The following is a 25,526-nucleotide window of genomic DNA, read 5'->3' on the forward strand; positions in this document are numbered from 1 at the left end:
GAATAAAATTTAATGAGAACAAAAATATGTCTTCCCAATTCCCCTAAGAAATCATTAAAACATTTTGTTATTCTTAAATGTCTCAAAAATGAATTAGAGGCCCTACCGGGGCCGTTTGTATGGTGCGTCTCCATCCGTTAACGCTCCTCATTCTCCGACTTGGTGACAGCTGGGGACCACTCACCCCGCCCCCTCACATTTTCTGGGGAGGAGAGCTGGAAAGCCAGACTCCTGGAGTCAGCACTGGGCTTAGAAAGACCTCCCTGTTCCCAGCTTGCGCAAGCCTTCCAGAAAGTTCCACGCCAACCTGAGAGCTCTCATGAATGCGTTTCACCAGTCCTGGCCCTGGGAAGATGAGTTTGAGAGTGAGCCCCAGATGGGTACCCCCTTTTCCATCTGGGGTTTCCTGAACTTGGCCTCCCCACCTCCACGCACAGGAGTCAGTGGTGCTCCCTGGGTTTGCGACAGGTGAGCTGATAATCAGGACCTGGCCAACTCTGCCAAACTTCCAAGGGTGAGGCCCGAGTCTGCACCCATGGTCTGGCAAGGGGCTCGCCTGCCACAGACACGTAGCACAAGGCACCCTAGGAAACCGCCAGTCTCCAGTCTCCTTTCTAATTCATTCAGTAGACAGTTAGGCATCGGACTGCTAGCCACAAGGTAGGCGACTGAAACCCGCCAGCCGCTCCTTGGGAGAAAGACGAGGCAGGCGGCTCCAGAGACTTAGCGTCCCAGAAACTCTATACAGGGTTGCAGTGGGTCGGACTTGACGTGGGGGCTGTGTGGTGGGCTGTTGGTTGGCACGGAGTAGGCGGGAGCACTGGATGTCACAGGCAGTTCACAACGGGCTGGTACATGAAAGGTGGGTGGTTGGAGCCCTCTCGATGTCTCTGTGGAAAGCTTGGGGATCTGCCTTAGTGCATATTACAGACAAGAACGCCCTATGGGACAGTTCCATTCTGGAGCGCTGGGAGCACCCAGGTGTGTGTGTGTGTGTGTGTGTGTGTGTGTGTAGAGGTGACTCGGCGGCAGTTAACAGCTGTGTCCTGGGTTCTCAAGATACACTTTAGTAATAAGATCGAGTCCCAGAGTTGTAAGGTTTTCCATCTCCTGGGGAAGCCAGACTCATGATAGTGATGAGGGTTGCTAACCCTTCATTAAGCACCTACCATGCATTTTCTGAATGGACCAGGCTACTTAGACCCCAGACTGTGTGAGGCAGCCTCGAGTATTATGTTCAACTCATGACGAGACAGAAACTCAGGAAAGGGAAGTAACTTGTCTGGGGTCCCGGAGTAAGTTGTATGGCAGGATTCAAATCTGAGTCTGGCCCCAAAGCCTAGAAACACAACCCTCCGAGTGCTGCCCCCTGGTGCCCTAGGTGTGGTACTGCAGAGCTTGGTGGAGGACGGGGCTGGGGCCTCCAGGAGGAATCCCTGGGTCTGTACTGCATCACCCTTCAACATTGCTTGTTGCTCACATTGTGGTCACCAAGGACTGAGAGCCCCAAATCCAAACTCACTGCCATAGTCAATTCCAACCCACAGAGACCCCATAGGCTAGAGTAGAAACTGCCCGGTGGCGTTTCTGAATGATGCCCTTGCAATCTTTATGGAAGCAAACAGCCACATCTTTCTCTCAGCTACCTCTTTGTTAGCAAGCAAGTACCGAACCACTGCGCCAGCAGGATGGCACTGATGAGAAGGGCAACGTTATCGGCAACTATGGACCACCTGAAAGCCTGGTCCAGGAGAGGGTGTCAGGGAACATCGCCACCAACACAGCGTGCACCTCGGGCTCCAGGGCTGCCTCCCTGAGGCTGTACCATCAGCTCAGACCACATTCCCACAGCCAGGCATTCCTTGAAGAGAGAACACACGCTGAGCTCCAGAGGGCACGAGATCAGGGCCAGCAGGAAGTCGCTGCAGCAGGATAGACAGTGACCTCAAAAGGACCTGCCCACGTCTTAGCTCCCAGACCCTGAGCATGTGGCCTTCATTTGGAAAAAAAAGGTCTTTGCAGATGGCATTGAGGGGCTCGAGATGAGGGAACCCTAGATTGTTGGGTGGACGCTAGACCTAGTGACAAGAGTTCTGATGAGAAAAAGGTGGAGAAGGAATTGCACCAGAGACAGAGATGGGAGTGATGTGGCCATGAGCCAAGGCATGCTAGGATGTCAGCAAGGAAGGCTTCTCCCCAGGGCTCTGGAGGGGCTGCAGCTCTGTGGGGACGCTGAGGTTTCCCTGACCCCAGAGAAGACATTCCTGCTCCCGTAGTCCCTCTTGGCCATTCGTCACAGCAGCCACAGGAAATGTGCTGGTTGTGACTTACATCCTCTGGGAATATTTGACGGAGCCCGGACCTAGGCTGGGTATCCCAGGGCACTGGACTCCGCCCCCCTCTACGGTGCCCATGGGACTTGTTACCAATGAGCCTGCACTTCTCTAACTGTAAGGTGGCTTGTACACCCCCTGGTTGGCTTGAAGATTCGATGAAGATTCCGAGTCAGTGGGCCAGGAGCTAGGCCTTTGAGTCTGCCTTCTCACCAGCTCCTGGTGGAGGCTCTGCTGCTGGGCCAGGGGCCGCACTCTGAGGAGCAGCGAGTGAGAATCCCCTGCTTGTCCAGCAGAGAGCTCTCCGAGGAGAAGCTGCGTGCCAGCAACACTGTCTGACTCTCTTAGGGCTGTGTAAGGAAGCACCGTGCTTCACCAGTGTCTCTGGAAGATAGCATTCAGAGTCAGGGCCTGAAGGCTCCTGGGGAGAGACCGTTGGTCTCTTCTTGCTTTTGGGGGTTCTGGGTGGTCCTTGGCTATTCATCCTGCACTTGGCTGTCTTCCCTGGGTCTCCACGGGTCCTCGCCTCTCTACATATCATGACCTTCTTCCCGGAGTGCTTTTATCTCAACATCCTGCAAAGGCCCTATTCCCATATAAGACCCAGTTTGGAGGTTTCAGGCCGCCATGAGTCTTGGGAGGACACTATTCAGTTTACTATTGTTGCCCAAGGTGAGGGAACAAGGAACTTTCCCACCTAAATACAAAGACTCCCACTGGTGACCTTGGCATCACATGTACGCGTTCTCTATAGCTAGTGAAATAAGGAGCCCTGGTGGTAGAGTGGGTTATGTGTGGAGCTGCTAACCCCATGGCGGGTAGTTCAAACTCACCAACAGCTTTGCAGGAGGAAGGTAAAGCTTTCTACCTCTGTAGAGACTTCCAGCTTAGGAAACCCACAGAGGCAGTTCTACTTTGTGCTATGGAATCATTATCACTCGGAAGCAGTTGGAGAGCTTGGAAAAGGGGCCCCGGTGTCTCAGTGAGTTAATGTTGGGCGGTGCCCCACAAGGTCAGCAGTTGGACTACACCGGCTGCTCCTTGGGAGAAAGATGAAGCAACAGGCTCCCAGAAAGATTGACCACCATGGGTTCCTTAGGGGGCAGTCCTGCTCTGTCTTATAGTCTTTGAGGAGCCCTGGTGGAGTAGTGGATACGAGTCGGGCTGCTAACTGCAAGATTAGCAGTTCGAAACTACCAGCTGCTCTGCTCAGTGGGAGAACAATGAGGTTTCTACTCCTTTTAGAGTTACAACCCTGGAAATTCACGGGGACCGTTCTACCCTGTCTTATAGAGTTGCTATGAGTTGGCACTGACTCGATGGCAGCTCACTTCCCCTTTGGGGGTGGCTCCTGTTTCTGGGTCAACAAGTGAGAGGACAGCAAGGGAACTTTTGCTCACCATTTTCTAGAATGGACAGACCTACATGAACCGTGTAGAGTTGATGTTCTCAAATGGTCGCACCAACAGAACCCACTGTTGTTGAGGACACGTGTGCAGAAAAACAAACAGCAGTCCAACCACTGGATGCGCATGCTGCAGTGGCATGCGGGACCTTCTTGGAGTTGTGCAACCTTTCCCACCCTCCTTTTCCCCATTAGCAGGTGTTCACTGCGCCCTAAGGGTCCTGTCTAATGGTCCGAGTTATTATTGTCAGTGAATCCCACCCAGGTAGTTTATAAAAGAGCACAATGCTCCGGGCTGACATTCTTTACTAGTGAAGCGAGTGTTTGGTGTTAAGAGATCTTCAGGGGATGCTTTTGGTTTGAGGTTTAATGATGATCTCGGAGGCATAGGTTGAGGGGCACATTCAGCCTCCATGGCTTCAGAAGTCTAGAGTACAGGAGAATTTGAAATATCTCCTCCCTTTTGGGAGTCTTTGATCGACATGTTCAGTAATAGTAGCTGGGAACCATCTAGTTCTCTTGGTCCTAAGGCAAAGGAAGCCATCAGCTGTTCCTGAAGGCAACACCCCACACGTGTTATACCCTCCCTCTCTGTTGCTCCAGGTGAATTGAGATGGCTTGGATGGCTGCCTGCAAGTTTTTAAGACCCCAGATAATAAACAAGGAGGCAGAAGAGAAACACTGAACAGGAGATTGAGCCATTCAACTATGATGTCCCTTGAAACCATGGCCCTAAACATCCAAACCAAGCAGTTAAATACAATGAGACTTCTAGTTGTACATAAGCAGCTTCAGCAGCTGGTCTTTTAAATTAAAAATTTTTTAAAAAATTCCACAGGGTTTTCAATGCCTGATCTTTCAGAAGTAGGCCCCCAAGGCTTTCTTCCTCTGTCTTGACTTCTAACAGCACAGATGTATTTTTCTTTAATTGAGGGGAAATCCACTAAACATAAAATTAGTCATTTTAAAGTGGCTTTTCTTTCCTTCACTGTGTTCTGCAACCAACACTTCGATCTAAATGTGCCAGAACATTCCATCCCCTCAAAGGCAATCCTAGACCCATTAAAGCATTAACTCTGTATCCCCCACCCCTGACTCCCACCAGCTCCTGGCAAACCAAACCCTTGCTTTCTGGACATTTCCTATAATACATGATGCTTGCTGTCTGGCTTCTCTTATTTGGCGTGCTTGCATGTTTCACCCATGTGCTGGCTTGCATCAGAACCCGAGCCTTTTCAAGGTGGAACAGTATACCACTGGGTGGACAGACCACATCTTGTCTAGCCATGGGCCCCCTGCTGGCCACTTGGGTCATTTCCACCATTTGGCCACTGTGAAAAGCGTCAACAGATCCGTTTTTGTATTGGGCTGCTAACTGCAAGGTCAGCAGTTCCAGACACCAGCTGCTCTGTGGAAGAAAGACTAGGCTTTCTACTCCTGCAAAGAGCTACAGTTTCAGAAGCCCACAGGAGCAGCTCTGCTCTGTCCCATAGGGTCACCATGAGCCGCACTGACTTGATGGCAGTGAGCTGAGTGCATTGGCTGTAACCGGAATTAGGATGCACCTGCTCATTTGGGATTGGCGTTTGTTCCATGAGGTTTTTGAGTTGGTTAAACAATGAGGGGAAATCATTGGCAGTCTCTCCCCGACACCTCTGCTAGCAGAGATCCCTGGGCATCTTCCAGCCTTTACAGAGGTGGACGGGGGCTCAAGCAGGTGAGACAGCTGGCTCTCTAAGGAAGCCCAGGTGGGAGAGCTCACTAGGAGACCATCCAAAACAGGCTCCCCAGGTGATGTCAGAAGGCAGTGGGGAAAAACTGGATGAGCAGCATAGGGACCCATTTCACCCAGGCTGGACCTTACCCTTCCACCCATGGAGGGCCAGGCGTCTCCCAGGATTTAAGCCTGATGCCCCGATCCTACTGTAACAATCCTGATGGCCACTGCTTGTCATTAATGATCCAGAGGGTCTCTTACCTGGGGCTTCAATTAACTGCTTGTACACGCTCAGGAAAGCCGCCTCTGCCTCTTGGCTTCTCTTGCTCAGGGCCACCACCTTTGGAAACAACAAGAGAAAGAACCCCGCGTGACCACGGTCGCCAGGCGGGCAGAATTCAAGTCTGGCTCATTTCCTACCTTTCTACCAGGTGAGAGAGACAACAGGGGAGGGGCAGGAGCGTTAGTGTTCGAGGGAGGGAAACAGAGCTGAAAGAATGAGCTCAGGAGTTCAGAGCGGGGTTCAAATCCCGCCTCCTTGGGACTCCCAGTATCTTCTGTTAAATGGGAATAAAAACAGACTCTCACAGGAGTTAAATGAAACTGCATCTATGCACTTGGCCCAGGGCCTGACACACAGCAAGCTAGGGATAGCTACTGTTGCCATTATAATGAAAGGGCAATGCCTAAGTTCAAATCTGATACGTTTCTGAGGGGAAATGGAACCCTTCTGAGCAATATATCTTATTCCTGAAAATAAAATGCAATAGTGAGAAATTTTTTTTTTCGATATCATGCAGCTTCAACACATAGAGGACAAGAGAGTTGCCTGAACCTGTTCCTGGCACACCGGACTGGAGGACTACTTGACTGACTGGATAGCCAGCTCACGCAATCAATCTCTTGTTCACAGAGTGTGCTGTGGCCAGGGAGAACGGAACTGGCTAAATGCCCATGGACCAGCCCTCCCCAGAGGGTGAGTCTCTCTCAGGGCCCAGAAGGGCTTGACACCCACTGCTCGGTGCCCCTGCATCCTCCAGGATGCTGGCATTTTGCTCTTGGTGGGTCAACCCTTTTGAAGCTGGTCCTCGCCAGCTCCTGAGACCCACAGGCCACTATCTTCACAAATCATCCTATAAATGCCAAGGCACTTCCTTGGCTATGGGCCCTTCCCGGGCGGGGCAGACAATTCTCCCTGGCACCAGCACACCTTCTCTCAGATGCCAGCTTCCTGAAAAACTCGGCCCATCTATTTCCTGACCTCTCTCTCTCTCAGAGTTGGAGGGGGCCCTGGTGACACAATGGTTAAGGCGCTCAGCTATGAACTGAGAGGTGGGTGGTTGGAACCCACCAGTTGCTCCCAGGGACAAAGATGCGGTAGCCTGCTTCCCTAAAGGGTCACAGTCTCAGAAATTCTGTCCTATAGGGTCACTATGAGATGGAATTGGTTGGATAGCAGTAGGTTTGGTGTTTTTAGGATTTGGGGCATTTAGGGTTATGAGGAAGAAAGAGGGTGATCTGTTATAAAATTCTCCACCTAGCATGAAAGTCAGCACACAGTAGGTGCTCAGCTGGTGATGGGATGACAAACCCTGGTGATTTGCATCTGTGAGAGGTCCTGTGGAGGAGGCCCTGGTGGTGTCGTGGGCTATGAGTTGGGCTGTGATCGCATGGTTGGTAGTTTGAATCCACAAGCCACTCTGAGGAAGACAGAGCTTTCTACTCAGTACAGAGTGACAGTCTCAGAAAGTCACAGGGGTAGTTCTGCCCTGTCCTACTCTGTGAGTCAGCACTGACTCGATGGCAGTGCGATGTGTTGCTTTGAGAGCCTGTGCAAGGCCTTGTCTTGGATCCTCTGCTTTTCTCCCTGCCACCAGGGCCCTTCCTGAGGTGACTGTTCACTTGCACAGCCGGCCCAGGGGCCTCCCAGCATAGGTGAGGAGACAGGTTGCCTGGGTTCAAATCCCTGCCCCGCCACTTACTAGATGCATGTCCTCGGACAGGAAGGCCACTTTAAGTGGCAGTGGCTCTATTTCCCCATCAGCGGTGCAGTGAAAGGAGCTCAGCTGCTAAGGAAGGCTCAGGCTGGAAAGTCAAACCCAACCCATGGCTCTGCGGGGGGTAAGACCTGGCCACCTGCTCCCTTAGAGACATACATAGTCACGCAGGGCCACGAGGAGTCAAAATTGACTGCCATCCCCATCTGTCACATGGGGATGTTAACACGGCATGTCTTCAGGGAGGCAGTGCCTGGAGATGGACGTCATGCACATGAAGCCGTGCTCCATCAGTGAAAATGAAGACCCTCAGTGGGGCGGACTGGCACAGTGGGTGCACCAATGGGCTCAAATGTAGGAATGACTGGGCCTGAGCAGAGCGGTGTCTTCCTATTGAACACGGGGTCACTAAGAGCCAGAACTGATACATTGGCACCTAACAACAACAATACAACAAAACAACAAGACAATCTCCTTCAAAGGATGTTGGGAGCATCAGCTGTGGAAAGCCCTTTGAAAAGTCTCCCTGGAGCATCACAAGACTGTAGCCAAGTTCCCGTCTTGTATGTCCAACCCCCTCCTTCTTGCCTGGGTAGCGGGGCGGGCTCTGCCAAGTGCTGGGTGAGAGCTATGCTCTCTCATGTCTTATTACAAAGCCTGTCCCAGGAGGCCCGCCCGCTCCTCCACAGCAATGCAGCCTGGGAAAAAGAAGGCGTCGCCTCTAAGTATGTGCTGTCCAATATGGCCGCTGTGAGCCAACTGTACCTACTGAGTCCAAGTGTGGCAAGTTCCAATTGAGATGTGCAGCCAGTGTAAAATACACACCAGATTTCAGAGACTCGGCAGGAAGACTACTTTTCATTCATAATTAATAATGTATTATGTTGATTACACTGGATTTCTACTGAGGACACATCAAAATGGTAGTGTTTGGGATGTACTGGGTGAAATAAAATATATCATCAAAATTCATTTCACCGTGATTTCTTGTTTTTGTTTTTTTAAACTTGGTAAAACTATGGCGACTAGAAAATGTGACGTTACATTGGCAGATGCATTTTCCTTCTGCTGGTCAGTGTGGTGTGAAGGATCAGCAAGGCCCAGGTAGAGTCTGTTGAGGAAAGGTGTGGAGAATGTGAATCAGGGAGCCCTGGTGGTGTAGTGGTTACGGGTTGGGCTGCTAATTGCAAGGTCAGCAGTTCAAAGCCACCAGCCAACTCCACGGGAGAAAGATGAAGCTTTCTACTCCTGTAAAAAGTTACAGCCTCAGAAACCCACTGGGGCAGTTCTGCCCTGTCCTATAGGGTCACGATGAGTCAGCATCGACTAGATGGGAGAGAGTTTGTTTCTTTTGTGGTTTGGATGCAGAACATATGATTTTTATCACGGTCAGTTAGGAAAGCTTCTTCTTGTTATTCTGAGCACTGGCCTCTTGTTTAGTAGACACGCACTTCCTGAACACCGACTGTGTGTCCTGAGACTTACAGTCCAGTTGGGAGACTTGGATACTTCATTAATGACTGGAGCTGACCATTTCAAAGGACACATGCAAGGGCCTTCAAGGGTGTGGCAGTGGGGGCAGGCTGGGTGTACCATCAGAAACTGATTCTTGGAAAAGCAACAGCAAAGTGCGGGGGTGAACAAAGAAAGAACATTCTAGAATCTAGGCAAAAGGAAAATAATCTCTAGGTGGGGGCAGATTTTTATTCTTGCTGAGATGGACAGGACCCAGTTCCTGCTCAAGAGACTTTTGGTGGCATGGAACCAACTTGAAGCAAACACTGGGGTCTCCTGCCAAGAGGGAGACTTATTCAGAGCTTGCGGGGCCTCTTGGACCAGGTCGCAGCTACAAGAGTACTCATACATATGACATAGAACACTGACCATATGCAGCCACTGTTGGTAGTAAAGAAGACCACTCTACGTGGACATGCCAACGGAGGTGAGGGAACTGTTCTCATCTTGTAGATAGATGAGGAAACAGGCCACAAAGTATGCCCAAGGTTGCTCAGAGCCAGGACCCACAGCATGTCTGGGGATAGGGGTGGGTTCTGATTGCTGTTCTGAACCGAGACACAGGCACGCTTTCCTCTGGGGAGAAAATCTCCCCAGTCAGTGGGGCCAGTCACTCAGACCCCACGAGGGCACAGTTGGGGGGCTGCACAGGGCAGAGACTGTTGAGCTGCCCAGGGGGCCCATGGAAGCCACAGGAGCACGGCAGAGAAATGTCAAAGGCAGGCCAGTGGAACGGCCCAGCCTCCATTTCCCAGGCATCCATGCAGAGCGCACGTGGCAACTGGAGTTTGGAGATGGGTGGAGAATCGTCCAGTGGTTTCTAAGGAATTCTGGGCAGGCATGGGGGTGGGTGCCTAGAAAATGTCTTCACTGCTCCCTAGTCCTGCCCTCAGCCCCCTCTGCGTAAATAAAGCTTTATTGAAACACAGCCATGTGTATTCTTTTGACAGTGGCAGAGTTCAGTAGTGCCGACAAAGACTTACCCTGTGGACTGCAGAGCCTGAGATATTTACTATCTGGCCCTTTGGGCAGAGGTTTGCTGATTAGAAGGCCATCTAATGGCTGAACAATGTTTGCGAAAGCACAAATGGAAAAACATTCTGGACTGGCACCCAGTTCGAATCCCTTCATGTGTCAGGCTTCCCATAGTTAACATGGCTCTCCAAGATGCTTCCCTGGGGGGCGGGGGGTGATGTCCTAGCTTCTTCCATTGCATCTTAGAGCAATGGCTCTAGGCTGCTTTCAGAAGGCCCTACATTCCTGAGGGTGTCAGAGCCCCATTTAGGGGCTAATGACAGGAAGTACCTCTCAGCCTCAGTTTGTTCATCCATCAGTGGGAAGAATAATCTTAGCCTGCCTAAGAAGCGGAGTGTCTAATACATGGCGGCACCCCATATTTCCAATAGAGCGGAGAGTCCTTGCTCCGACCATACCCCATATCTTTCCCAGGACCTGCAATCCTGGCCTCCAGAGCAGGTGAACCCAAAGGTTGTGGGGTTCTGCCTCCTGGCTGTGCCCCACCCTACTGACGGGCAGGCGGGGAAAGAGTCAGAACCAGGGATCCGCCTGGTGGCAGATCTCTGAAGGCCATCTGGGGAAAGAGGAGGGGGAGAAGGTGGCGGCGGCCAGCTAGAGACACCCTCAAGAAGGTCACTATCAGAAATAGCTCGGCGTCTGACGGAGCTCAAGACATTTACACCGCCTGCTGGTCCCCGAGTGTGAGAACAACGGGTGGGGAGCCGACCAGACCCTCAAAGGGAAAAGGTCCTTTGAGGTGTCTAGCTTGGGTCTGTCAGGCAGTTGAAAATGGCAAACCTAAGGGTCTCTGAGGCCACGTGTCTCTCAGCTGTGTGAGTATGTGGTGCCAACCCCTCTCTGTCGCTTACGAAGGGCTGCTTCCAGCCAGGCCTGGTGACAGCAATCAGAAACTTGCCGAGTGTGGTCTCTGTGGACAGAACCCACCCAGCAGTCTAAGACCAGAGCCCCTCACTGCCCACTCCATGGAGGAAGTCAGGATTGTTGGTGGTAGACCTCCAGGGTGGTCCTCCAGCTGGACCCTAGAACCAGAGCCTGTGTGCGAGAAACAGGGGGCTTCCTGGCAAATGTGCACACTCTCAAAATCTACCAGTGAAATCTACCAGCACCTGACCCTCTGAGGATCTGCAGCTCACTTTAACCTGGGCGCTCCCCAAATGTGTTTGGCCACAGAATGGGTTTCTTCAGGGAATACACCTGGATTCTGGGTCCTGTGGGGGCACACTTTGAGAACAGGTCCCCTTGCAATGGGGTCCTGGGTTCTAGGTGGGGGTTTCTGAAATGGCGGGATGATGGAAGTTATCAGAGGCTACAGGGAGGGGAGAAGCCGGGTGAGATGTGGAGACAGAGGTGTCGGCTGGGAGAGGTATCCTGGAAGCTTGGCTCTCCCTCTGGGGCCTGTAGAGGGGTGGGGGGTGCAGCATAGAGAGGAAAGGGGCCATAGGGAGTGAGGGGGGCTCCTAGAGAGGAAGGGGTTTATGGAATGTTGGGGGCATAGAGGAGGGGAGCATTAAGGAGGGCAGCATGGAACAGGGGCTCAGAGTGGAGGGGGAGCCTAGAGTTGGGGTGTGGTGCTAAGAGTGGGGGACATGAAGTGACAGGGTGACAAGAGTAAGAGGGCATGAGTACATGGTAGAAGGGTGGACTCTGAGGCCATGGGGGGAGCTGGTGGGAGGTGACTGGCTGGCCCTGTCCATCTACGGTGGCATCAGAAGGAAGAAGAGGATGCAGTCAAGATAACCAGCCAGTGAATGTCAGATCTAAGATGCAATGGAGGCTAAAGGGGAAGATGGGTGGGAGTGGAGCCCACTCAGGGGGACCTACCCGAGGAGAGTTTCGTATGAAGCTGAAGAACTTTCTGGCTGTTATTTTGCTTGGAATTGATGTATTCTGGACCATAAAGATTCCAGAAGTGGGGGTTGACCAGGGGTGGAGTGTGAAAATTCAAGGAGGTTCAACTTGACTCAAAATGGGCTGCCTTATAAGGTAATGAGCTCCCCTTCACTGGAGGTATCCAAGTGCATTACCATCTGCCTATAGGCTGCAAAGCATCTGCACATGAGGGAGGTTTGGCTAGACTACCCAGAAGGCTCACTTACTCAAAAGATCCTTTTCTGGATAGTAGCATTCTGGTTTCCTACTATCTGTAATAGAAGGATAATAATAGATACCTTTTGGGGTTGACGTGAGCCTTATTAGTAATGGCAACTATTGAGATTGTACTCTGTGCTAAGTGTGTGATCTTAACTCATCAAATCCTGATGGCCCTTAGAGGGAGGGAACTCACTAGCCTCATTCCACAGATAAAGACACAGGCACAGAAGCGTTGGGAGGTGGGACTCCATCTGACCCAGCTTTGTCTGGACTGACTTGCTGGTGGGTGAAACTCTGTGAATTCTGGAGGGGGCAAGTAGGCTGGCGGGGAGGAGTGGCAGTCTTTGCCACAGGGCCCACACGTCATGGTCACCGGTATCGCTGTGGGTCACCAGCCACGCAGAGTTCCCCTTCCAGGCGAGCATCCGGCCCCTCTCTGCCCTGAATCATTGATGTGGCTGAGCAAATGGGAATTACAATTTAATGCTGGGGCTTAAATAAGAAATAAGTTTGGCTTCTGTTTTTGGTAGATGTCGTTAATCTGAGCTCCTGGCTCTGCTTGCATGGGGCAGAAGGCAGAGGTCCTCTTTGGCCTTCTGAGATGAGAGGCATCTCCTGGAGGGTCACCTGGGGAGGGGTTCCCCAGAGAAGCCCTGGGTCCTACCCTCAGGAGCCAGCACAGTAGGTGATCAATAGATGTCTGCTGAGGGACGAGGGTCACTGTCTGTGTGTCATCCTAGGGGTGCTCCTAAGACTAAAGATGGACTGGCTGAAGTGGGAGTTCTGGCTCAGAGATGCCAGGAAATACACTAGACACCTGGTTTGAACTTGAGTCTTATTTGAAGGCATGCTGTGCGTAGTCCTCAGCGAGGACAGACACCTCTGAACTCACAGCATCTGTCCACATGGGATGCTGATGTGTAGCTGGCGGACTGGGGTGATGCTATCTCAGCGCTCCCCCTCTCCCCCCCGCCCCCGACTCAGTATTTGCAGTGCAGGCCTGGCATTACAAAACAGAACAAAATTATGTCTGTGAACTGCTAACACTGTGTGCCCCATCAGACATGTCCTGTGAGGCAATCTTCTCAGCAGATTTCAGTCGAGCATGTCCTAAGGGTGGGTACTATTCTGGGCACTCAGTATCAAAGCCCAGCCTGGTGGGGCTGACACTTCCAGTGGTAGAGGTGACAACTGTGTGCGGACAGAGAATGTGGGGACGTGAGCAAGTGCAAGGGTAGAACATCAAGCAGCGGGGGCCTAGGAGTGGGTGTTGCAGAGCGAATGATGCCTCTTGAGAGGGAGATGCTTGCAGATTTGCAGGAGGGGTGGAAGGCAGTATGTGGAGACCAGGAGTGTTCCAAGCTGGTGCAAAGGCCCTGGGGTGGAAGGTGTTTGGCTTGTCTGAGCAACAGCAAGGAGGCCAGTGTGGCTGGAGAAGGTGAGGAAGAGGAGGAGGGGAAGGAGGCAGGGCTGAACTCTGTGGGTCACAGTAAGACCCTGGGGTTTCCCTCTGTGTGGGATAAGGAGTCACTAGAGGGCTTTGAGCAGAGGAGGGACACAAACTGACCCACAGTTTAGGATCGCTCTGGCAGCAGAAAACTGTCTGCAGATGAGCCCCTCAGGATGAAAGATACTCAGAATACACCTGAGGGAGAGCTGCCTCCTCAAAGTAGAGCTGACCTGACTGATGTGGATGAAGCAAAGTTCCTGAGACTGTCATTTGGTGATGGGGACCCGACTCTAAATGAGACAAAAGAGCTGTAAACATCCACTGCTAACAGGAATGTGGAATGTACACAGAATGGATTTAGGAAAAATGGAAGTCATCAAAAATGAAAGGGAACACGTAAAAATCAATATTCTAGGTGAAATAGAGCTGAAATAGACTGGTCTTGGCCACTTTTGAATCCAACAATCATACGGTCTACAAGGTCAAGAATGACAAATTGGAATGGAAAATAGAAAAGTAGGCGAAGGGGGACATCGGTCAGTGTAAGACATGACAAAATAATAATAATTTATAAATTACCAAGGGTTCATGAGGGAGGGAGGATGGGAGAGGGAGGGGGAAAAATGAGGAGCTGATATCAAGGGCTCAAGTAGAAAGAAAATGTTTTGAGAATGATGATGGCAACAAATGTACAATTGTGCTTGACACAATGGATGGATATATGGATGGTGATAAGAGTTGTACGAGCCCCCAATAAAATGACTAAAAAAAAAAAGAATGACAAATTGAAGAGGCGTGATATTTACATTCATCATCAAAAAGAAACTGTTAAGCTCCATCCTGAAGTGCAATGCCATCAGTGATAGGATCATATCCACACACCAACAAGCAAGTCCAGTGCATACAACTATTATTCAGATTTATGCACCAACCACGGATGCCGAAAGATGAAGAAATTATGAAAAAATTTACCAACGTCTGCAGTCTGAAATTGATCAAACATATGATTCATCCGTAATTACTGGCGATTGGAATGTAAAAGTTGGGAACAAAGAAGAAGGAACAGTAGCTGGACAGTGTGGCCTTGGGGATACAAAGGGCCCTGAAGATCACATGATAGAAGTTTGCCAGACCAATGACTTATTTGCAAGACCAATGAATGTTCCTTTCCAATACCACTTTTTTCATGCAACATAAACAGTAACTACACATGTGGAACTCACCAGATGGAATCAAATCGACTACACTGTGGAATTAGACAATGAAAAGCTCAGTATCATCCATCAGATCAAGGCTGGGGCCGACTGCGGCATATGAGCAAGTTCTACTTGCTGGTATGCAAGTTCAGGTTGGAGTTGAAGAATATTCAAACAGGAACATGAGTGCCAAAATACGACTTGATTTAGAGACCATCTCAAAGACAGAGCTGATGCACTGGCCACTGATGACTGAAGACCAGTTGAGTTGTTGAACGACATAAAACATGAGGTACAAAAAAGGTCATTAAAATGACAGGAAAGAAAGAAAAGAACAAAGTAGAGGTTAAAAGAGACACTGAAACAGGCCCTTAACGTATAGCAGCTAAGGCAAATGGAAGAAATGACAAAGTAAAAGAGCTGAGCAGAAAGTTCCAAGGGGGAGCTGGAAGAGACAGAGTGAAGCAGAATAATGAAGTGTGCAATGACCCGGAGCTAAAGACAAAGAGGGAAGAACACACTTAGCATGCCTCAAGCTGAAAGAACCGATGAAAAAATTCAGCATCCAAATCACAAGGAGAAGTTAAGAGAAAAAAAAGGGGACAAAAAAGCTCCGAGTTGCAATACTGAAGGACATTATGGTCAAAATATTTAATGACACAGGAAGTATCAAAAGAAGATGGAAGGATCGAAAGGGAGATCAATGGTAAGGTATTACATTTTAACCATACTACATCTGCCATAATCGCCTTTACAACACGCTCTGTGTGATGTTTCCCTTTGGGTCATTTTTAAAAAAATGTTTACTGCTTTGTTTTTGATTGAGGCTTTTCTATGTTTTATCTAGTCGTTGTTAGTTTTTCTTTTGGCTTCTTGTCTGTGCCTTGCATGGTTTTCTGTGTAGGAAATCCAGGACAGGCAGATGCACAGAGACAGTTACTGGATGAAAAATTACCTAGGAGCATGGCAGGGGAGGATGGGGAAGATGGGGAACTAACAGCAATGAGTACAAGCAGACAATGTTCTGCACTGGATCGTGATGATTGCACAACTCTTCTTAATATGACTGAATGCTTAAATTACATGATATGCAAAGAAGATGCTAACACAACTTTTTCTTTAAAAAAAGAAAAAGGAAATGGAAGGAATACACAGAATCACTGTGTCAAAAAGAATGGATCGATGTTCAACCAATTCAAGAGGAGCATACCATTAAGAACCAAGGGTGTGAAAGCAGTCCAAGCAGCACTGAAGGTACTGGGAAAAACAAGAACTGAAATAACAACCAGCTCCCCAGGAGTTAAAGGAATCCCAACTGAGATGTTTCAACAATCAGATACCATGCTGAAAACGCTCGCCTGTTTATGTCAAGAAATTTGGAAGACAGCTACCTGGTCAACCAACCGGGAGTGATGCATCCTTGGGGTCATTCCAAAGAAAGGTGACCCAACAGAATGTGGACATTACTGAGCAATATTATTGAGATAATATCAAAATAAAATTTTACTGAACATGGTTAAAAACAGTTGCAGTATTACATTGACAGGGAACTGCCAGAAGCTCAAACTGAATTCAGAAGAGGACATGGAAGAAGGGCTATCCTTGCTGACATCGGAGAGATCTTGACCGAAAGCAGAAAATACCAGAAGGATGTTTACTTATATTTAATTGGCTATGTAAAATCATTTGACTATGTGGATCACAATAAATTATGGATAAACTTGCAAAGAATGGGAATTCTAGAATACTTAATTGTGCTCATGCGGAACCTGTATGTAGATCAAGAAGTTGTTGAAACAGAACAAGGGTATGGTTTAAATCGAAAAGGTAGGTGTCAGGGTTGTTTCCTTTCACCATAATTAAGCAATGTACATGTTGAGGAAATAATTGGAGAAGCTGGGCTATATGAAGAATTCAGCATCAGGATTAGAGGATGGCTAATTAACATAACCGGCGATATACAGATGATACAAGTTTGCTTGCTGGAGCAAAGAAGACTTGAAGCACTTGCTGATGCAGCTCAGATTACAGCCTTCAGGATGGATTATGCCTCAACACAAAGAAAACAAAACTCCTCACAATTGAACCAGTAAGCAACGTCAGGATAAACACAGGAAAGAGTGAAGTTTTCCAGGATTTCACTTTACTTGGATCCACAAACAATGCCCATGGGAGCAGCAGCTAAGAAACCAAGATGCACTGATGGCAGTGGGAAGATTTGCTGCAAAAGACCTCTTTCAAGTGTTAAAAAGCCATGCTGTTTTCAAACGTTTCATGTGTATGCAAAAGCTGGGCAATGAATAAGGAAGGCAGAGGAAGAACTGAAGCCTCTGAAATATGGTGTGGCTAAAGAATACTGAATATACCACAGGCAGGCAAAACAACGAACCCACCTGCCTTGAAATTAGTACAGCCAAAATGCTCCTTAGATTTGAGGATGGTGAGACTTTGTCTCACGTATTTGGACATGCAATCAGGAGGGGCCATGGAGCAGGACATCATGCTTGGTAAAGTGGAGGGTTAGCAAAAGGAGATAAATACCCCCCAGGAGATGGATTGACACCGGGGCTGCAACAATGGGCTCCAACTTGGCAATGATGGTGAGGCCCAGAGGTGGGGAATGTTTTGTTCTTTTGTTCGTGGGGTCACTATAAGTCAGAACTTATCCCATGGCCCCTAACAAATGCCGCTAACAACCCTGGCTGGACTGAGGGGACTGGTGGAATCAGGGAGACCAAGGAGTGGGTACGGCAAATGCCCGGGCATGAGATGAAGGAAGCTGGCTTGGAGTAGGGAGGAGGCCCTGATGGGGAGCCAGGATATATTCTGAAGGCCAGTCACCGGATCTGTTCCTCAGAGACACAGACTGAAGTAAGAAGAAGATAGGGGTCAAGGCTGGCTCCCCAGGTTGGGGCCAGAACAACTGGACTTGCCAAATGGCTGCTACTATGATGTCCTCCTCCCTTCTGGCCAGAACAGGGCTGGGGAAGGGGCAGACTGTCAGTTGAAGCAGAGTCAATGGGCCCAAGAAGAAGCTAAGGAAGGGATTTAAGTGACTCTCAGCAGGCTCTTTAAGCAATGGGATGACCTCCCCTAGGTAGTCCAGTCAGTGAGTGGGTGGGCCTTGTCCAATGAGAGTGGTGGCTTTCTGGAGAGAAGACAGAGAAGGCAGCCAGTAGTTATGAGACTCAGCAGAGACTGAGGTGACCATGGGCACATCGGGGAAACAGCCAGGATCACCGGCAGCCACAGGACACCAGTCGGGACCTTCCCCTAGTGCCCTCAGAGGAAGCCAGGCCTGGTGACACCCTGTACCCAGACCGTCTTCTAGAATGTTGAGAGAATGAATGCTTGTGGCGTTCCTGGGAAGGGGAGCTGCTTCTAACCCAGCTGTGCAATGATTCCGATTTAGCTAAGCAGACAGACACTCTCTTCTCTGCACACCACCTCGGCTCCCCCGTCTGCCATCCTGAAGTTAATCAAAGGCCCATCAGGGCAGAGAGGGTCCACTCAGGTTCCACTTGAGGCCGGAGAGGAAGGTCTGCTTAGAGAGAGCTGGAGGTCGGGTGGGAGCTGGGCAACACAGTGCAATTTGATTCTAATATTTGCAATTATTCTCAGTCTAAAAATAAGGCAGAGAGCAAAGTGTTTTCAAACGTCGGCACTAATGAACACTTTTTTCCCCAACAACACTCAGACCCCCAATGCACTGATGTCAGGCATCCTGATATTCTGGGGTGACGTGCTCAGAAGCGGCACAGAAGAAAAGGTCCCGCAAGCCGGGGGGCTGGCAGGCCTGCTAGGAGCAGCAGTATAATCGTCAATTATGTCCAATCACAAACTACTGATTTTATAATTATCGAATGAAGTTCTAACTCCTCACCTCTGCTCAGCGGCAACGCGGATAATCTCTCAGTTCAAAAAGGAAGCCTTTCCCTCTTTATTCTACCCCCTCTCTGCCCACACTCCCTCTCTCTTCTGGGGGGAATTTCCCCTCCCCCCCCACCCCCCGCAGGTCTCCACATAAGACTGAATTTAAATGGCTTGTCACTCAAAACAAAGGGGAACCACTCATTAGTAATTCACCAGCCACCTGAACAGGCTGCCTGTTTTCCTGAGAGCGGGCACGCACCGGGGCACACACATCATTTTTCTATTGTTAAAATTGCATAAGCCGGGGCTTTTTTTTTAGCAGCCAACACACAATTTCGCTTCTCTTCTGAGGGCTCTCGGCATAAAAGGGACAGGAGGCTTTCTTTAGTGTTTTACAAATAAATTTTGCTCTGGGGGTATTTAATAAAAAAACAAAAAGCACCTCATCAAGGCATTGCTCATAGCACGAGCCAGGAAGCAATCAATTACTCCGTGTGCTCAGCGGCCAGGAGCTGGTGGGTGGCAGGCTGGAGGGGTGCTGATGCAGGAAGCTGCCACCCCATGCTCCTTTTCCTGGGTGCTGGAGGTCTCTTCGGCCAGTTTTCTGTGTGTGTGTGTGTGTGTGTGTGTGTTTGTTGATGGGGGGGGGCGGGACGGGGGACGGGACTGGTGACACCGAAAAGGTGGCTACAGCTGACTGGCTTTGGGGGTGAGGGTGGCACCTCGGGAGTGGGAGGCTCAGCTCTGCCCTTCCCATATACTCCCGGCCCTTTGTCACTTGACCTTCCCGCTGCCTTATCCCAGGGGGACGGGTCCCAGATGGATCCCCCTGCATCCACTTTCTGCCTTAGCCCCAGTACCCTTTTGCCAAGAGCTTAGTTCTGCCTGATTATAATCATAATACCTTCCCACTTTCCTCAAGAGCTTTTTATAGCAGTACAAGAAGACCTGCATGGAAAGGAGCACATCGGAGCCTCCAAACGTTCTCGGGGTGACCCCGGGCAGGAGTGGGGGGTGGTTCTTGTTTGGGGGTCTGAGTAGGGTAGGAACTGGTCTTGGAGGATTCTGAGCCCTGAGTGGCAGGGGATTTGTAGCTGGAAACCCGGGTGACCTCACCACCTGAGGTTTGTGTGAGGTTTTTAATTTCGGGTGCTTTAGAACAGACACCAGCTCACCCTGAAACATCCCTTATCTTTACGGCAGTGTTCCGAGTGGGGTAGGAAGCCCACCAGAGCACCCTGAGGAGCCACAGCGGGTCTTTGCCGTGGGTGACTGTTGGGTACAAAGGTCCCTGAAAGACAACAACGCCAGAGACACCGAAATGCTTCCGCCTGGTTCAGCCCCGGTGGCCGTGCCACCCTCTGCATTCGTCAAAACCCACGAGTGGTGCCACACTCAGCGCGAAACCCTGTGGCGCCAAGTCGGGTCCAGCTCCTGGCCACTCCGCCGCTCACTGAGTAGCACTGCTTCCAGGGTTTCCCCAAGTGCCCTCCTCCCAGACTTGGGGTGGAGTTGTGGGGAGTTGGATGCCAGCCTCTAGACTAATCACTGAGAGCACACCAGGTGCACCACCACGGAGCCAGGGCTTGGGGGAACAAGCGTGTACGAGGGGGCTTTGAAAAGTTCAAAGCTTCTAGTACCTTTAACCGCTAATTCCATTCTTCCACACCAACTTGTGGAGTCGCCTCACAGCAATGCTGGCTTCATCAGCCTAACAACGCATTCCCCGATGCCTGCTGTTCATCATGGGGGAGACCAGGTGTGTGTCAGGCCTCACCTGGGAATTCCCTGTACATCTGGGGTTGCTGAGTGCTCCGGGCAGCAAACACACTTGGCAGCTTAGGGAAAGGCGTGAGTTTTGAGTCCACCCGGAGGAGCTGTGGAAGAAACTCCCAGACAACGACTTCAGAAAACTCCACTGCGGGGAAGCTAGGGGGCATGGCTGTCCATTGACCCTCAAGGGGCCAGGGCGGGGCTCCGAGAGGTGAGCTTGAGCAGACAGCAGCCGGTTCTGTCTGTTCTGCAAGCCTGAACACGCTCTAAAGAATAAAGTCTATTAAAATACTGAGACGAAAACAAGGGTCCCCGTACAAAACCACTTACTATGTGTCAGACACTGCTTTAAACACCCGCCATGTTAATGCACCTAGTCTGTACAGCACCCTCATGAGGCTGGATGGCCATCAACCCGAGAAACCATCAACGAGGTAAAGAGACTTGCCCAAAGGCACACAGCGAGTGGCTGAGCCAGAACTCAGGCCCCCCAAGTCAGGCTCCCTGGGTGTGTGCTTGTGACTGTGAGAGCAATGGGATCACACAGGTGGCTGGGGTGTTAACAATGCCTCCCCCACCCCGCCAGCCCCTGTGGACACTGTCATTCGTGCAGGCTTCATAGCTCAGGCATTAGAGCAGAGGCTAAGATCCAGACCCAGATGCATCCACAGACACATTTTCTTGGACCCCTCAGTGCTGTAAAAACACTGGAGCCATCAAAATTCATCAAGTTATGCACTTAGGATTTGTGCATTTTACTGTATGTAAATGACGCCCCAGTAAAGCACGGTGAGCATGAAAATATGTGCATTTGTATTGCGCCAGCGTTTAAAAGGCAGGAGCGTTCCAGATTGTCGGTGTCTCTTGGGAAATCAGAAGCCCTGGCCACTGCGGGACTGCATGTCTACCTGACAACCACCGCTGGGGTGCCTGAGGGCCCCCCCACCCCGCGCCGCGCGCGCGCGCGCGCGCACACACACACACACACACACACACGAGGGTATGTGTGGTCCCCACAAGCATTCGGGGTCATTTCTCTGTTCCGGACCGTGGGTGCACCTCATCTGTAAGTGCAGTGGTAGAGGAGGGGCGCAATTGTTCCCCAGAAAGATGTGCTTAAGTCCTAACTCCCAGAACCTGTGATGGGGGCTTTCTGTGGAAATGTGGTCTTTGTGGATATAATTACTTAACAGGAGGTCATATTGGAGGAGGGTGGGTCCTAATCCATTGTGACCGGTGTCCCGGCCAGAAGAGGAGAGGACACAGAGTCGGGCACAGAGGAAAGACTGGCGGGATGAGGACAGAGAGCCTGGAAAGGCAGGAGCCTTGGGAGCTGGGCCGGACCAGGAAGGAGAGAGAAAACAGCCCTGCCATGTCCGGCTCTTTACACAGCCAGGACAGCGGTTCACATGGGATACTTCCATTTCTCACACCTACTGGGCCATCACCCCCATCAAGGCTCGCCCTGGTCCCACACCCTAGGCTATGCCCCAGGAGCCCTGCCTTTCCAAAGGAGAACAAAATCTCCCTGGGAGTTTTCCACCTGGATTCGGGAAGGTTTGCTGCTGGGTGCCATGGAATTACTTTGGACTTACCCAGGAGATAGACCAGAGCTGCTCCATAGAGGTCTTCAAAGAGAATGCGATTTTTTCATGAACTTTTCGAAGCCCCTCTGTATACATATGGGAGCCCTGGTGGAACAGTAAGTTAAGCACTGGGCTGCTCTGGGGAGGAAGATGAGGCTGTCTGCTTCTAAAGAGTTACGGTCTCAGAAGCACACAGTGACAGTTCACTGTCCTACAGGGTCATTATGAGTCGGCATCGACTTGACGGCAGTGAGTTTGGTTTGAATTTGAATACATATGTATACATACATGCATATATACATATATGCATACATTTTGTTGTTGCTGAGAGTATTAACAGCAAAAGAACGCCATGTCAATAATTTCTAATGTCCCATTAGCAAGACTGATTCTGCTCCGTGAATGGTCCCACCACCCTTGCTCTCCCTTTCTATACTGCTCTTCCCCCAGGGACACCCCCCAGGCTCTGGCCCCTGCCCGGCTGAGCATCTGTGGCTGGTCCGATTCCACAGGACAGATACGGTGCCCAAGGCTGACATTTTCACTGGTTACGCTAAACTACTGTTGGGTTTCAAGACGCCTTCAAGAAATAGTTTTAGGAATTTTTTTTCCTCATTTCAAATACTGTATTGTGGATCAGAATGAACTGCACAGAGCAATTTACACATTTCACTTTGTGGCTTTATGGGTAATATCCTCAGGGTGTTTTTGCTTAAAGGGGTAAAGATGATCTCAGGGCAATAGTTTTAGGGGCTCATCCACCCTCCCTGACTTTGGGAAGTGAGGAGTCTGTGAGAATGTGAGATTCTGTTCGGCATTCTCCCTCTTTTAATCAGGATTCTTCAGTGGCGTCTTTGATAATGGTAGCCGGGCACCGTTCAGTTCTCCTGGAAAGGAGGCAGTTGGCTACATATTCCCTATTCGCCTCCTTTTCCTAACTCACTTTCCCCTGTTACTCCAGGCAAAACTATTTCTAGGAAAATTACAGTAACCCCCTTACTTCCCTACCCCCCTAAAAAAATCCCCTGCCTTGGTGAGCCAAGGTCACCTTCTCCTTGAAGCCACCCTCTAGCCTGTGCTCCTGCAGAGCACACCACCGCCTCCTCTCTGCTCTCTTCTTCAAAGAAGGCTTTCTTTCTGCCCTTTGTTACTCCAGGATCTGCAAACCTCTTTTACTCATCTGATGACAATTCTAACTCATATCAACCCTATAGGGCAGAGTGGAAGGGACTACCCCATGTGCTCTTCAAGGCTGGAATCTCTGTAGAAGCAGTCTGCCTCATCTTTCTCCTGGGGAGCAACTGGTGGGTTCAAATCGCGTCAGCAGCACTATGCCACCAGGCCTTGTATTCATCTCAACCTAGTGCTTTGTACAATAACAAAGAGCAAGAATCACATCTATGAAGCACCATCTGTTTGTCGCCCCCTGCACTCAGCACTTGTTATGCACTGTCACCTTTAATCCCTCTAAAAATGCTCAGATGTGCAAATAGAGGCACAGAGGAGGCCAGGGGATGCCAAGGCCACGCAGCAGCGCAGAGGAGAAGCCCTGTGAATCACTCCCAGCCCTCTGACTCTGGAGCCTGCTTCAGGGAGCTGAGCTCAGAGAGGGGTGTCCGAGCACCTGCCTGTAGCTCTCACGGCTGTCTCAAGACATACTGCACAGAGCTGAAAAGGACGGCGCAGAGAGCACTGCCCATGGAGCATCGCTTGGTGCAGGCTCTGATGTGGCGTATATACTTCTACCCCAGGGGATTTTGCATTCCCAGTATGACTGCACTTGGAGTTCACTGTACAAACCTCTTCAGCACAGCAATGGGAGGTGCACTTATCACCTCTATTTCCCAGATGAGGAAACTGAGGCACAGAGAGGTCAAGAAAATTGCTCCAGGTCACACATATAGGCGAGTGGGCAGGGCAGGGATTGGGAGACAGGCCCTGCAATGCATTGGGAGAACAGAGTGCTGTCATCTGTCTGCGCTGAGTGCAGGGCAGAACACAGACTCCCGGGTTGGCCTCAGTGCCCATTCCTCCTTGCTGCTCATCTATCCTACCTGCTAGGCTCTGGTTTTGGGGGATGAAAAAGCTCCCTGAATCCAACATTTCCCCTGCTCTGCTGGGGACTGTTGCCAGGTCCCAGGACACAAATAGTAACCACCTGGAGTGGGGAAAGGGTTGCAGTGCTGCAGGGCTTACACCTTGGTCAGCAGTTCGAAACGACCCCCATCTGCTCCGAAGGAGAAAGATGAGGCATTGTGTTCTCATAGAGTCACACTCTTGGAAAACCACAGACACAGTTCTACCTTGTTCTTAAGGGTTGCTATGAGTGAGGTCCCTTTCCTGCACCGCAGCCCCTTTCCCTAGCACCCGACACAACACACCAGTGTCACCCTTTCAATCTCTGCCAGGAGCACTGACATGGGGGAAAGCCATTTCTTCATTCCCCACTCTGCTTTCCACCACCCCCTCTGACCAAACATGGGAGCCACATGATTTACAGGGAACAATACCACAGGCAGCTCGCTCTGGGTTGGAAGTACATGCTGTTGTGCCCCGGGGGAGGTGGGGGCTTCCATTGGTTGGGAAGAAGGGTGGATGGAGGATGGAGGAACCTTATTTCTTTCTCTGTTTCTCAAAGGCAGGCAGCCCTTGAGGAAGCCCTCTGGACAACCCAGTCTCTCCCAGCTGAGGGTTTGGGATTTCATGGAACAAGGGAGGCATGTGTCTGGTGGGGAACGTGGGAATCACCACGTGTGAGGGGATCCCTCAGGGTAGTTTGATGACATCGGCTGGCGACAGCACCTCCTGCTTCGCACTGCCATTATTAGTGATGAGTACTCATCATCTGAGGGGAGCTGTCCCCGACAGACACCACTGCTTGTCCCTGCTCAGGCTGGTCCCTGTCTCCAGCTGACAGCCAACCCACCCTGAACTTGACTGGAGACAGCTGCCTGATGGTAAAAGCCAGACTTGCCAAGAATATTGAACTTGAATCGGACCAAACTTCCAAAATCAACCGTTTTTTGAGCTACCGGCAGTGCCGGGAGGGAGGAACAAGTTAAAGACCACCACATGGAGGGGCTCTGGAAGCATGCACAGGAAAGATGCCAGGTACTTTCAAGTGTAAATTTCAAGGGAAGAAAAGATGGAGAAGGAGGCTATAAATTAGAAGACTTAAGACACTGGGTGACCGGCTTGTCCTGGTTGCCCAGGACTTTTTATTTCAGTACTGAACATTTTATAAGAACTTTGAGGCTATCCCTCAAAGTTCTGTATCAAAGGAACCCTTCAATCCAAGGCTAAACCAAGACAGATAGATGGTCACTCTCCTTAAGACATACAAAACAAACGGCCATCTAGCAGGGAAGCAACAAAGCCCACCTAGAAGCACACCAACCCATGTGATCATGAGGTGTCAATGGGATCAGGGATCAGAAGACCCAAAACAAGCAACCATTTTGATATGAATGAGGGGGGTGTGTGTGTCAGAATGGAGACCCAAAGCCCATCTGTAGACAATTGGACATCCCCTCACAGAAGGGTCACAAGGAA

General features: G+C 50.4%; 1 protein-coding gene across 2 annotated transcripts in view; it reads right to left on the reverse strand.

Annotated features, from left to right (window-relative positions):
* The window catches only part of CUX2 (cut like homeobox 2), a 96,422-nt gene that overhangs the window by 40,567 nt on the left and 30,329 nt on the right, over positions 1 to 25,526 (reverse strand). For both annotated transcript variants that reach the window (XM_045296887.1, XM_045296888.1), the window contains exon 4: positions 5,717 to 5,795. In XM_045296887.1, coding sequence (XP_045152822.1) covers positions 5,717 to 5,795 — 79 coding nt within the window. The remainder of the gene's footprint in view (positions 1 to 5,716; positions 5,796 to 25,526) is intronic.

This window comes from Echinops telfairi, unplaced genomic scaffold (genome assembly GCF_000313985.2).
Source record: "Echinops telfairi isolate 266 unplaced genomic scaffold, ASM31398v2 ScPeMD7_7412;HRSCAF=8450, whole genome shotgun sequence".
NCBI classification, from domain to species: Eukaryota; Metazoa; Chordata; class Mammalia; order Afrosoricida; family Tenrecidae; genus Echinops; species Echinops telfairi.